The sequence below is a fragment of the Pleurodeles waltl genome, chromosome 8 (assembly GCF_031143425.1).
Source record: "Pleurodeles waltl isolate 20211129_DDA chromosome 8, aPleWal1.hap1.20221129, whole genome shotgun sequence".
Taxonomy (NCBI): Eukaryota; Metazoa; Chordata; class Amphibia; order Caudata; family Salamandridae; genus Pleurodeles; species Pleurodeles waltl.
This window is the reverse complement of record NC_090447.1, coordinates 1,364,538,594-1,364,553,980: the sequence shown is the minus strand read 5'-3', so window position 1 is coordinate 1,364,553,980 and position 15,387 is coordinate 1,364,538,594. Positions and strand designations below refer to the sequence as shown.

At 39.3% G+C, this 15,387-nt stretch overlaps 1 protein-coding gene across 3 annotated transcripts in view; it reads left to right on the top strand.

Moving 5' to 3' along the window:
* The window catches only part of ARHGAP42 (Rho GTPase activating protein 42), a 562,306-nt gene extending 549,235 nt beyond the window's left edge, over positions 1–13,071 (top strand). For all 3 annotated transcript variants that reach the window (XM_069202384.1, XM_069202385.1, XM_069202383.1), the window contains exon 24: positions 147–13,071. In XM_069202384.1, coding sequence (XP_069058485.1) covers positions 147–235 — 89 coding nt within the window. In that variant the 3' untranslated portion in view covers positions 236–13,071. The remainder of the gene's footprint in view (positions 1–146) is intronic.
* The last annotated feature ends 2,316 nt before the right edge of the window (positions 13,072–15,387 follow it).

Genomic DNA, 15,387 nt, shown 5'->3' with positions numbered 1-15,387 from the left:
TCAACCTTATAATGCAGCTGCTATGAACCAAATATTTATGTGAAACTTTTTCTAGATAAATACTCTGAAACATATACATTTTAATAACAGCTGATGTGCTTTTAGGTCAGACAAAACTATTGATATTGTTTTCATTTTTCCTGTAGTGTACTCATCAGTGGAACCAGGATGGCTGAAGGCTACGTATGATGGGAAAACAGGATTAGTTCCAGAGAATTATGTGGCTTTCCTGTAATACCATTTTCGGACAGATGTATCTTCATGGTATCCATGGTTATAAATATTAAGTGCAAAGACTTTATCTGACACAGATGGGGGAAGCCAATTACTGGAATTATTGACTCTTCCTTAGTGTCTGCACAAATTGACTTTTATACTTCTATGCAACAGGAATATGCCGTCACGTTTTAGGGGGCATTTCCTTTTAGTTAACCACTTCCGCGCCTTCATTTTGATTGCCATCCAGGACTTGGATCCCTCATTATTTCTTGCCATGGGAGTGTGATTTAGCAGAACTTGGCAGGCTTATGCCAATTTGATGAATATGAATGCTGGGTAGCCTTATAAAGCCTTACAAAGCCTTTGTGCGGTGGAAGAATGTTCTAGGTGCTGTATGTGACCCCGCCCCTTGATCCAACTACAATCGTTGCTGTCTCAAGTGGGCCTCCTCAGTGGCATGTTTTATTATGATTATATATAGAGTAAACAAATATATTTTTGACAAATGTATGTTACATTTTTTAGAACTGATCTCTCCTAGTTGTTATTGTCCTGACACATTTCAAGATGTTTTATACGCAGCGACATTAGTCAAGTCACATTGAGTGTTTTTTGTGTGTCTCTTTTGCCTGCTGTCTCACTCTTACTGCACATGTGGATTTACATATTACATGTGTAGGGGGGCAGGCGGTTTCTTAAGAGTTCACTGCTGGTGCGGATGTCGGAGTTGCTCAAATCTAATTTCCACTTCCTGCCTTTCTATTCTACCAGCCTACAATTCCTGTCTCTTTAGCTCAGGGTTGCAGGTTACTTTTCATGCCTGATTTCGCCCTTTGTTGCTGTTTTTCTGTCTTTCTCTCCCTTTTACTTTCTCTCTTCCTTGCCTTTCTCCCTGAGTCAGTGTCTGAATATGAAGAAACGTCTCAGTTCTTAAAAATGAATGCTGGTGTTGACTACTGGCGACCAGAATACTAATTAAGCACTGACGTATGGTTTTAGAGAGAAACATACATACACACGACAGTCATTATCAAAATAACAGAATAGACAGTATTCAAATTAATTACCCAGTCCGAAAATGAGTTGAGATGAGGTCACAAAGCTCCATTGAAAAATTATGTAATGTTATTGTCAATATTCATACGAAATGCCGAACACATTGGGATCCTTAAAGACTTAAATGTACTTTTCTTAATCAAATATAGGAAACATTCATTACAGCGATAACTTTCCGATAAGTATTTTCTTCTATATGGAATTATGTTGTGTGATTCCACAAACTGGGAAAACACTGGGCCGATTCACAAAGATTTGGGGAACTTTAATTACATTACTTCATAAAAGATTTGCTCCTTTGACTATTGAATGTGTATTTGCTAATTCACATTAATCTCCTGAAAATGGTGCTTAAATTATGCTTGACATCCAATGTTAAGGAAAAAGTAATCGATCCACATAATGAACAATTGTTTTGACCACAGAGTCTGAAACGGGTGTTATACACTAAACGGGCTCATGTCCAAGGGCAAAGTGAAAAATATGATTTTCCCTGGCATTAATAAGGGTGCACTTTTTATGGGATAAGAGTTCCTCCGTTACAAATTACTATTAATGAAAATCTATAGTTGGTTTGTCGGTCTTATCCAGGTAACATTCCTGACTTGCACCATGTTAGACTAAGAACCCATCATGTGCTTCTGTTTTGTGGATCGCCCAACCTGCCCAGGGATTTGCTCCTGGCTGGAGGCCCCTTAAGTCAAGAAGAGCCGTAGGTTGCCATCAGCGTATGGTACTAAATAACAGCAAAAAACAGGAAAAAAAGGAAACTTTTCCTGTATGCGATGAATGCTGCAGAAGATATTAGTACTTTACAAAATCCTCGCACCGTTCCTGCCGTACAGTAGTAGGGAATCTATGCAAACCCCATAGGAGACAGACATAGCAAGCCAAGGGTGGAGTGTTACCCGCTAGCAAAAGTACTAACCCACAGAATACCTGAAGAGGATGTGCCCTGCAGCTGCTGGAGAAACACAAAGACCACAAATTTAAACATGTAATAACATTGACATAGTTGTCAGTTGGTAAGAATGAGACCAATCTGTAAAACCATACGGACATGACGATAAAAAACATAATATACGTTACCTGAAAATGGCAGTTTAGATCAACTGAAAATTATTCGTAGTGGAAGTAACGTAAATTGTTTTTATCATATAAATAGCATGTGATTTGAAAGATATTGACATAGCAGTTTCGCACGTCTCCATTTCATCTACCTCAGAGGGGTTTCAAGCTCACTTGGCTATTCCCGTATATGGGAAGGTGCCTCTTCACCTGGCCGCGTAGTTCCCGCTAAAATAGAAATTCTATCGTTATCTCATTTGTGCCGATTATTGCATCCCTAAGTAGTAAGAAAGAAGCAATATAGGTATGGCTTATGTCGTTTGCAGCTTATAGGAGGGAGCCGCTGCAGTTGCTTTGTCCCCTGGGTTATAAGGTGCTGTAGCTCACGCGTTTACTGATTTGTGCTTTTTGAACAGACCTGTGCTATTGACTGAACAGGTTCGTATTTCTGTTGAGAAGGTATGTTTTGATCAAACAGCCTAAAAAGAATATGCACCTTTTTCACTGTTCATTAATGAGTTGGGAGACACAGCTTAAGATCTCTAGGCTGGTTTCTCACATTTCTCTTGTATGTGATTTTCATTTAGTTGAATAGTATTCAAAGTGGCATGCATACAAATCCACGTGCAAATGTGGTGTTAGAACAAAACTTTTGCGGTAAATCCCAAGCATATTGCTAGATAGTATGATTTTGCCGATAAAAATAATGGTTATTTTATAAAGATACTTGTTTGTAGTTTGAAAGGTTTATGTATTCAGTATTTTAGATCAACTAATTTTAAAAAATCATGGTACTTAGCACTACTGGCCCCGGTATCAAATGTTAATGTATTGTTTTATCACCTTGTATCCGCCTTACTGAATGTTTTCATGTTTGGGATACACATTGCCATTGACTTGACTAGACAATGAGACTTGACTATCTTGCCTTTCCACTGATCACTGAAAGATACTGTAGTTAAGATGGTTCTCTATGCTTTAGACATTACGGCAAGCACTCAGGAGGATCTTGGAGGTTTTGCAATCTTTTCCTGTTGTCAAAGCAAAAAAATGTACTTTGGTTCTAGACATTGGCGAAATAAGCTGTATTGTCCTCAACGTCTTAGCCGATGGTATCCATCAAGGCTATAGGATTAAACTGTGGGCTAGGTAATCACCACCTCTTAACCCCATTGTACAGCTTTCAGCAGGCATCTAGAATGCTCTGTGAGCCAATTCATGAGCAGAACATGACAGGTTGTAAGGGAACAACCATCTCCACTGTGCTGCGAATGGAAGGACCACACAGAGTTCATAGCTGGTGTTTCAGAGCAGATCAACAGCAAATAGCTGAAGCTCAAATATGCCCCCAGCAAGGAGGACAGGTAAGGCAGCCCCAGGAGACTTCTGACCAGAGGTTGAATAAGTATGAGTGCCCATGAGAACGAGTGTCCTTGGGGATGAGTGCCTGAGGAGGTTACTGCCTAGGGGTGAGACTCAGCACCTAAGACAAAGAGTGTTTGAAAGTGTCTCCCTGACAGATGACTTGTGCTACAACATATGTTCAAATGTCACACTATTATCGTTCCTCTAGTGGCTGAGGAAGCAGAAGTGCCAATATCATGCCTTTCTTAATGATCATGTGAGGTGCACTAATCACAGGCTCACTCGATCTAAGCAAAGCTGGCGACCTAATTCAAAGTTTTCTGCCATTTAAATATTTTCTTAATGTGTTGTTAACATGATAGTATACTCCTAATACACCTACATTTCAGATGAATACTAAAAGGAGCGATTTCCATTTTTGAAAGTTAAGCAAGCTGCATATATTTCTTACAAAGTTGCCACTTGGTACTGGGTGCTGGTATTTAATAACTGAAGAAAACAAAAGTGTAATGGGCGGTGTTAGACCAGACATCCTTAGGGATGTCTTCCCCACAACTTTAAACCTACCGCCTCCATTTTTCTGATCTTGTTTTTGCTGGCTTTAGGACTCTGAGGACATTAGCTAACACCCTATTTGCATATTTAATTTACTTTTAAGTCCCTGAGAAAGTGCACTTAGGGACTGTGAATTAAATGCTAATAGTGGGCCTGCAGCATTGACCGTGCCACCCACATAAGTAACCCCTTAACTATGTGTCAGGCCTGCCAAAGCAAAGCCTGTGTGTTCAGTTTTACTCTGTCATTTAGACCGGGCAAGGTAGCCCTCTTGCCAAGCCTAAACCTTCCCTTTTTATACACTTAAGTTAGGCCCTAGGCAACCCCGAGGGCAGGGTGCAATATACTTAAAACGTAGGACATGTACTTTTAAGTTTAACATGTCCTAGTAGTGAAAAATCTCCAGTTCGTTTTTCACTACTGCAAGGCCTATCTCTCCCATAGGTTAGCTTTGGGATGACCTTATTACAACCTATGAGAATAAATTCCAATTGGGACAAGATAGAAATTTTGAGTTTGGTCTCTCTGGACTCACAATTTAAAAACACAACTAATGGTGAAATTGGATTTTAAGTTGCAGGTTGAAAAATGACACTTTGAGAAAGTGGAAATTTTTCTTACTTCAAACATTCTGTGACTTCTGCCTGTTTCAAATACACATCTGGGGTGGACGACAGCTGGGCTTTGTGCATTCCCTTTAGACAGCCACACACAAAGGGAGCTTAGGTGTGCCTGATGGGCCATTCACTTCCTGATGGCCCATCAGCAGGCTGATGGGTCTTCCTGGACTAGATGGGAGGAGCTGATACTTGCATCTGAAAGGGCTGGGCCTCTCCCCACACAAAGAGCTGCATACCCCCCTGAAGTGTGTCTGGAACCAGGACAATATTGGCAAGGAACTTGTACACATCAGCACTTTTCTTTGAAGTCTCCTCCATTTCAAAGTCACAAATGGGTATAAGTACTAGACCCCTGACACCACCAACTCAGTACACTTCTGGACCTGTGACGACTATGTCAGGAAGAAGAACTGCTATGCTGACAGGACTGCTACTCTGCTGTGCTGCTGCTTTGCTGGGCTCTGCCTTGCTGTGCTGTTGCCTTGCTGAGCTGCCCTGCTGCCTGCTGTTCCCCTAGCTGAGTGAGAAGGACTGGACCTGCATCACTTGACCCAAGGGTGTCTCCAAGAGCTTGGTGGCTAGCCTCCTGTTGCCATATGTCTCATGGACACAAAAGACTTAAAACCCTCTTGTTCCAGGCCCTGGGTTTTCCGCTGGTGAGTCTGTCCTGCCGAGTGGTGCCACCCCAGTCCTGGACCATTGAAAGTGGACCTCGTGGTTTGCTCCAATGGAACCAACACATGCTCTGCTGTGAGAAGCAGAATCAACACCTCACTGCTGTTGTGGGAATCAGATCGGCACATTGCAATCGGAACCTCTGCATTGCACTCGGAACAACTGCTCTGGAACAGGCGTATTGCTGCCACCTCATGAAGAAGATCAATGCTTCACCTCTACAGCGTAGACAGTTTGGTGCATCACGTTCAAAACCACCACACTTCGGAACCGAAGCTACACTCACAGCACAGGATAATTTAGGGTGTGTTGTGCCTTACCCTGACTAGGATTCAGGTCTCTACTTGGACAGGTTGCATACCTTTGCCAACGGAAGCCCCAATTTCTAACAGGTGTCTTTCATAAAGTGATCTCAGCCACAGTCCAGTCAATCATTTTTTACAGCTGAGAATAACTACCCATGATAGTGATTAATTCAAGCAAGCCTCCCATCACCTTTTTTGTGCAATGCCCTATGTGCAATAGTTATGCCCAGACATGAGTCCCATGTTAACTGTGCCTTAGACCTCCAACTGCTCCCTTGTGACAATGCACAAACAGGCCAAAACCAGCCAGGGAGTTTCTTTAGATCCAACTTAGAGGGGATATGTCTTGGAGTTTTGGACTGAACTGTTCCTATTGGAGCAGGACCAATGTTCATTTGCTTATAGCTAATTCCTGTCTGAGGTGGCATCGTGAGGATGCACTGGATTGTGGCTCACAGTAATTACCAGTGGCTGAGATTCATTCAAGAAATCCTCCCATTACTATTTACCTTTGCTGAGTTATTTATATTTCTCAATCTGACTATCTAATCAGTATGATTTAATTATTGCTCATCTTCACTAGTGTGTATGAGCATGATATATACAGTTCAAATCTAGTAACGGAGCACCACTCAATAGAAGGGTTTTACTAAGAGTGCAGAACAGAGGATGAGAGAAGATAGAGGGTATTTGTGTGGGATTGCAAAGGTCAGGAGGATTGGATAGGAACAGAGCACTTCAGTGGGGATCGGGGAAAGATGAGTAACCGCTAATAGATGATGTAGGTTGCTGACAGTAATGCATTAAGTGAGCCGAAGAGCGGTAAAAAATGGTGGTTGCCACATGTATGGGCTAGAACTTGGTGTTGAGAATGGGTGTTTGAGGAACTGGAGTTCCACAGCTGATTCTGGTTCTGTGGAGTTGCACAGCAATGAGGGACCGCGGAAAGAATGTATCTGTCAATTTAATTTTTTGTACTTGCTATAGTTGTCATTTTCATTGTATTACAAAGGGGCCGGTTCTGCGTATTACAAAACATAATTACTGTAAAATGAATAATTGACCCCTTTGCATTATTTAAACAGCAGAATTATGTTGAAGATATTGAAGAAATAGTCAAGCTCTTGATTGGCTTCATATTTGCAAACGTGCTATCAAACACATATTTTTAAAAAGACATACAAAGAAGCACGAAAAATTATAGTTTATTCATGTCTATAACAATACAAGTTTTTAGTACAAAAACAAATCTATAGGTAGCACAGTAATCAAAGTGTGGGGGGACTTAGTTGTAAAATGGATTTTTACCGTTTTTTTGGGACTTTGCATCAAAATATGATCACATTAATAAATGCAAGTCCATCAGTTTTATCCGCAAGAGTCAAGGGTCACATTTTGAAACCAAGCAGCTGACTTCTACTCCGTTGTCATTCTGACACATGAAGAATAATGATTTTGGACAACAAAATACTAAAAAATAAGCAAGAGGGCAGCAAAATGTTTATTTCTATTTATTGTGCACCTTGTACGATAAAAATCACAAAAAATACTGCAGGGCCTGGCTCAGTCTATAGGTGCATCCATAAAGTCTAGCATAGGTCTGCCATGATAAAGAACAATTCACAAAGGTTAATCTATGAGCGATATCCTCAGTGCATGCAAATCTGTACCTGGGTCTAGGTGTAATCTCTGTCTAGAAGCACTTCAGCAACAGTGGTTGGAGATTTACATCTGGTAGCAGGAGCTGGTGTCCCCACCCCCTTACACATGTGGGTAGGGAGTGGACACATTAAGCTCAATATATGATCAGAATGTCACTACAAGCAACTTTGAGTGAATTTTAGATGTTAAACCACCAAATATAGTTTTCAATTACTAGAGCTCCAAATGTAGAACTATGAATTGAAATTAATCGGGAACAGGAATCACCTGAGAAAAATAATACACACTGGACAAACATTTGCACTGGGAGCTTATACGTAGATCTTAAACTTTGGCCTCTGCCCTCTCCCCCTTGTAATGTGAAATGTTATGGAGCCAGACATTAAATACAGTTGTGTTGTGTCACTTTGTATGTTTGTGAGCTTGTGTGTCTGTTTAGGACATGCAATGTGGCATGATGTGTCTTTGAGTGTGTGTAGAGTAGTGTTAGATCTGTGACTTATGCGGGATTCTTATGACCTCTTTTTTCTTCTTTATTTATATTTTAGATGTAGATCTGGCAGTGTTAATGCCTGCCTCCGTCGATTCCTACTTGATTCTCTTGCAGCAAAGAGAAGCCTGTGAGTGTCTATGTGTGGCACGTGACTTACTCCAAGGCCTGGCTGGAGGGGATTTGAGCTTTCCTAGGCAGTACCACTACTAGAGTAGATGTAGGTGCATCTTTTGTGTATTGTAATCAATTCAGCCTTTGTTGGTGTACTAATGTATTTTGCATGCCCCGTCCTATGCCCCTCCTTCTTTTTCACTTTCTTCCTCCGTCACTGTAGTAAATATTCCGCATTTTTCCACCACTTCCTCCACCCCACTCCTATATTTACACCTTCAGTGTAGGTCTAGGTGTGCTCCATACTCAGTGAAGAGCTCCCCTGTAAGAGACAGGACCGTAGTAGGTATTGATCTACACCCTTATCTGTGTGAACTGCACTATGAGTATGTGATGTAGTGCTACTAGAGTACGATTTCACCTACGATAAATGCCTTTTTGAACTGCCCAGTTGTGTGTTACAACAGTGAGGCTGCATTTTAATCAGTACAAAAAGTTATTGTATACAGCATATTGTACAGTCTTATCACATGCATTGTTATTCTATTACAGTTCAGTTGTAAGGAAATAATTGCTACACAGCCAGCTGATAAAATTGCATTTATGAACTTTACTCGCAAATCCTGGAATTCCATGCCACATTTCCGGTCTACACACCCTATATTAAATTATGTCACTCTAGTCAACAACATTCTTTTAGATTGAAAAGAATGGCTACAGAACCCGGGTTGGTAGTCGATTAACATTAATGACAAGTACATGTTATGCCATCTTTTTCTGACCATATAGTATTCAACCAAAGAGGTGCTGGCTGGTTTGCAGCATATCGTAGAGCACAGCTTGGTAAGTTGTTCCTTTGTGTCATTTGCCCAACATACGTTGTAGGAACACAATGAACAATGGCTTGTTTAGTGAAATGTTTAGGGTATTGTTAGCCATCAGTTCAGAGGCAAGAACGGGAGCCTCGTAAAAACAGTACAATTCCAAAGTATTCTTCTAAATTAGCTGTAGGACTGGTTATCTCATGGGACCATCAGTTGACTAATTACAGTGGACAGACAATATGTTTGGGATGAAAACTGATAATAACTTTCAGAGACGAAACTGATGGATTGGCCTTTGTGATTGACTGCCTCGCCACGTGTTGCTAAAGGCTTTTAAATTGTAACTATTTTTTCGGTCTTGCCTATTAGCAAATTTTTGCAAGACATACTAGCTTACAGTAGGCTTAATTCTCGCCTATTGCCTACTATTTGTTGGCTTCATTGTTAGTCTCATTTGCTTGTTTCTTATATGTTAGTCTCTGTGGGCTTGCATTCCTCTTCTCATGCCTTTGCATTGCTTACTTTTTAGGTGCTCCTTTCTTTGTTTTCCAGCTGTCTCGCCCAGTGTGCTTCTCTTCCTGTCAATGCGCTGTGCTCTCTAGCCCAAATGCTTCCCCCACTCACCTCCCTGATGTGTTCACCCTTGTGGGCGCCTCTATGCTTCTACCTCATTCCACCTCCAAATCCTTTCTCTCGCCTGTTTGCTTTTCTCCTCTGCCCTACGAGTTGCAGGTTGCTATCCCTCTTGCCCATTTGCTCGCACTCCCATTCCCTCAGTGTTGTTTCTATCTACCTGTGTTTTCTTTGTTGCTGTCATACTCTATGTTGATTCAGCCTACACATGCCCCTGTGTTGCTTCTACACCCCGCCTGCTTTACTTCTGTGTTGTTTCCTCCCATCTGTTTTCAGATGCCACATCATTTTGTGGGCATGAGTTGTGTGCATGCCTACAAAATGACACAATAGGCTTTTTCCATTTTTATAATTTAGTGTGCTGCCCATCATTAGAAATACTTTACAGCAAGGCTAAAAACCAGTGACAAAGCTAATAGGTCCCCAAATTGAGACCTGTGTCTGAATCTCCCAATGCTTGTGTACATTTATCACCAAGTGTGCCCTGCAGGTTGAGTCGTGTGTCTCCTGCACTTTTCTTTTTGCCTTTAAAACTGTCGTGCTTATCTCTCTTTAACTCCGTGTAAAGCATGTTTAATTGGCAGCAGTATGTACATTCTGAGGCACTTTATGAGCTTGACTGTTTTTCTGCTATCTTTAAAATAATTATGGAGAAATCCTGAGAGACAATTGTTCATTTTACTGTTATGATTATGTGTAAATCAGTGTGTCTGACACACATGTTCATATTATACATCTATAGATTCTGAAATGACTTGACATGTTGCTGTGCCTAGAGAGAGTGCCAGAGTAGCCATCACTATACAATTCAAATTTGGTTCACACCCTCAAGCTAGTATGTTTGGTGATTTTACAAACATTGAGTAAAGGAATATTTTGTTCATTGCCTACATTTACCTACCTGAAAGAAGAAGTGACCACATTTAATATACATATTTCAACCATAAATTCGATGCAGAGTTAAGGGAATACTGTAAACTTATCATTTTATGTGAATCTCATTTATGTATGAGTGTTATCTTACATTACTCAAGTCACACCAAAATGTATGTGAATTGGCATAAAGTTGTAGACTGCACTGGGGAACAACAATTGACCCTACTTTCCATATCTTACTCATTTTGTACCAAACCTTTGTGAATCTACTCCAGATTGATTGTAACCAAGTGACCAATTTGATGACAAGCAAATAACCAACATAGCTCAAAATATCACTACTGAGATACAAACACAAACACTTACACTCCCTTTCAAATAACACGTTAATACAAGGGGTGAAGTACTCTTTCATGTTCCACCGCTGTTCTTTCATAGACTAGAAATGCAACTAGTGCTTTGAACAATTCATTTGTTGATCCTGTGGTATGGCTTGGTGTTGTTTTACTTCATGTGCCAGGCTTGATTATTAACTTTGTTAACTAACACTGGTACAGTTTACTTACCATATGATTGTATCAATCTTTTTCATATTGCATAAATATGACCCTGAAACAAACTGTGATGTGCACTTTGGACATATCTTTTTTTAATATCACCAGCAGTTATAATTGTAATTGTTGTGCATGATAACACTGATTGCACTGTTTGTGTGTCACAAAATGTACAAGTATGGCTTGACCAGGGGTAGTTTTGAAAAAAGCTAATTTATTCTTCTATGCTTCACGATCTAGGGCTTGGTAAGTAGAGAAAGAAAAGGAAATAAGTGGAGGGTTTGGTAGTTTTGTTTCTCATTAGGCATTGCTTTGATTGGTTACTCCCATCGATAATAATCTTTCTTATCTCTTAACAAGTGGCAAGTATTGCAGTAATTTATATTACCCAATACCCTCCAAAATAGTGTAATAATACATTTGTTGGAAACACTTTTCCTCCAAATTGTTGTCATATATGTATAATATGTTGTATTACTCTATTTAACCACTATTCTATGTGCACATGTATCCTTGTACTTTCCAAATAAGTGCTGGGTTTAAAGAAGATATGGTTGAAAGTAATTATTTAATTATATGATTTTCACCTGAAATGAAAAGAGGATAAAAAATGTATGTATGTTCAATGTATGTATAAATATAACTAAGATGCACATGTTCTTATTAAATGGTACTTTTGGAAACTAAAAATGCATCAGTTAATTGGATTGGAAGATTACAGTTTTTTTACCTATGTAAATTTCGATTTGTGTGTGTTTAAAATATGTTTTGTCTTCCTCAAAACAATTAGTATGACACAATAAACAAGCAACAGTACTCCAAGTCCATAGGTGACATACCATTGCACCTGTTGTGGCTTTTAAGGCAAACCATTATTGTGCTATTGCGGTGTGTGTGCTAAAGGAATAATCAGTTTTGCTTCCCTTTTGTTTAACATTACCTTGGAAAATTTGTGATGTATATTTTTTAAATGTAGTTGATATGCCAACATGCTAAAGCTACAATGCTGGGTAATATTCCAGAGTATTAAGTGACAGTTGAGTTACTGTATGAGAATGTCAAATGGTTTCTTATTTAGCAATTGTGCATCCTCCTATATGTACTTTATTCCAAAATGTTTTAATTGACAATCTCACAGACAATGTCACAATGAAACACTAAAAATGGTTGAAGCCCAAGCCTCAGTTTTTCAGAGTACTAAGAAATATATGTTAACCATAATGCTGTGACTCAATGATTTGTATGTGGTGGCTGACATATGCTAGTTGCGTTTTTGTGTAGTTTATGATATTTAATTATTTATTGTTGTACATTTGTCAGTTATTCTCCTTATTTACAAATAACCTAAGAGCCAAATATAAAATACCTTTGGTTTAATTTGAAGTAATATCTGATGTTATATTAGTCAAATGAGACAGAGGTGAATTTACCTTTACATGTTCATTTGGTTTGTTATAGCCAAGTAGCTGTCCAATCACAGTTCTGCTGATATTAGTTGAATTTGATAACCTACATTAACCAATACACACACAAATTACACAGCCTAATATATTTCTTGGCCTTGTATATTTCAAAAACATACATCTAAATATCTGTGAATTGAATTTGTCATCGTCATTTCATACAATAAATTGCTACGTCACCCCAGTCACTTCAATTCTGCCAGGATTTCACAGTTTCAAGAAACAAATGTATAAGGAATTATTTATATGATAACATCTGAGACTGTTGTTTTTTATTTGTTTAAAACAACTCATTTTATGCATTCTTTTAACATTTATGACAGGTGAACTTTTAAAATTTTTGTTTACAAACGATACCACGTTTGGAGGTACTGCTATATCTAGTTATTTGATCTATAGGGGTTTTACTTAATCCATGTTTTTTGGGAACTGCAAAACACAAGCAATTGAGAAGTAAATGAGAAGGTCTTGTTCAAGGTAATGTTGTTTTTTAAATATGTTTTGTTTCATACCAGTATTTATCTGCACAGCATTGTGTATAAATGTAAATAAATTACCTTAAAAATAAAAACAACTGACAGTATTTACCTTAGTAGATTTTACATTGTATTTTTTTACCTTTGACAGTTAATGCACTTAATTTTGTACCTATGTGCAGATGTGTTTTCTGTCCCTGTTTCTTTATGTCAGTGATGCATAATTGAAAAGATGTATACCTCATTCATGTGTCCGTAAAAGGGTAACATGGCCACTACAGAGACTGGTATTCATCTTGACACTAAACTATCTCAAGGACCCAGGTCTGCAAAGTTGCTAGCCTCTGCAAATGAAATGAAAATCCCAGAGAAAAATAATTTATCATTGATCCTCAGTGACACATGGCAGCAGTGAATGCCTTTGTTCAGTCAAGTCTTGACTCCAGTAATGTCATTTATCTTGCTGTATTACCTAAATTATTACACCACCTTCTACGAGACCAAAAGGCAGCTATCAGATTAATTTGTGAGTTGTCCAGCTGTGAACATGTGACATCAGTACTGAGATCTCTTTACTAGATGACTGATAAAGAGACGATCCCTTCCACAGCTAAAACAGTCCTCCATAAGTCCAACAGCCCAGAGTTCTTGGCTTTCAAATTCAGTTGGTACACACCTGGTGAATTAGTACACACTTGGTCACGGTCTCTGCTCTATTTCAGCAATACCTACTTCAGGACCCACAAATATTGTCTCTTATGGAGAGAGAGAGCCTCCCCAGTTTCAGCAAAGAAATTGATTCTCTTTGTGTTGCTATTTGGGTGGAGGCATATCAGAAACCTACTTAAAACCCTTCTCTTCAATAATAGTTTATCTTGTTCTGTTTTATTACATCCATTCATTTCGTTTACTTAGGAATAGTTTTCCGACTACAGTTGTAACACCTTCTACCAGTTTTATTGGTTTGGTTTCTTTTAGTTTTTATTATATTATTTCGTTAGAGAATGTTTTGTAGAAGCAATGCTTATGTTGAGTTGAATAATTACAATTGACATAATACAGCATAATGTGGATTGTATATGTCATGCCATTAGCCTGTCACAATTATGCCATCTCAGGCTGTCAAAAGGTATGTTTTCACAAGTTTGTCCCCATGTTGAGTCTATTCAACCACACTGACCTTTGAAAAGAAAATTACAAGAAATTGAAAGTGTCTGTAACTTTGTGAGATTTTCCTAAGTAAAAGTACAATTTAGTTGTTACACATGTAAATCCTCATAAAAACAAAGAACTGTCTGTAGTTTAAATTGAAATGAATGGATCAAGTATTAATCTTCTTTCACAAGAGATGTGCTGGAACCTAGAAGTTGATCCATCTCCATTCAGTGTTATCATAAAGAATGAAGGACAAGTATATATTTCTACATAGCTTTCAGACATCCATACAATTGAGTATAGTTCTGGATTAATTCACAAACAAACATATTTGGTTTGCATTAAAATATTTTTATGGGTTGCTATTTTTAGGCCTTGGATAGAGGCTGATTTAGCAGTTTGTTATCACAGACACATTGTGAAAAATACTATACATAGGACAGGCTATGGGTCAGCTCCTTGCTAAATGACTGGATGGCTTTCTTGCCTATCTGAGGTCCCTGCTCCTGAATATATGGCTTCCTTCACTTATCTTGTATTTGCCCTGCCCAAAGAGCATATCAACCTCACTATGGTATGGGTATATATCCCTCCATTGCAGATGCCAGACCTTCCACTAAAGGACTATTTTCTCTCATTCTCTGTGCAATCCCTTGACTTTCCCCTTAACTCTTCTACTTCCCCAGCCCCCTCATTTTTCATTCAAAACTATCCCCTCAGGGGACAGAGTCAAGATGGCCACTTGAGCAGACGTGTCTCTTCACTCATGTGTGAGATAATCACCCTGCAAGACTATAGGCAGCACGTACAGGGGTCAGAATGCTGCCCTGTACATTAGGAGCCTGCTGACAGTATATCGGGTGGTGTGGATGCCTCATTGGGGCGTCTTGAGAGCACCGAAAACCACTGAAGCAAAACCAAAGTGGCTCACCAAGATGAGTAGCAATCCACCTCAAGAGTGCTGGTTTTCATGGAACCTGCAGTGCAAGGGACAGTTGGTTTGTCCCGGGAGTTGCTGCACAGCTATAGCAGTACATAGCGGAACTCTCTGCAGCCCTCACGTGTGTGTATGTCTGAAATACAAAAGATTATAAAAAGCTTTGTTTGGACCTGGCAGGAACCCTGGATGACTACGCACATAACATTACACCATACAAAAGAGGGAGGAGTGGGACTACCATGCATTTGAGACTACTATCGAGCAGCTCAGCTGTGTTATATTTTAGAATGGAATGAGCTTTCAAGCAAAAGGCACTGGTGTTTTATGGACCAGGCAG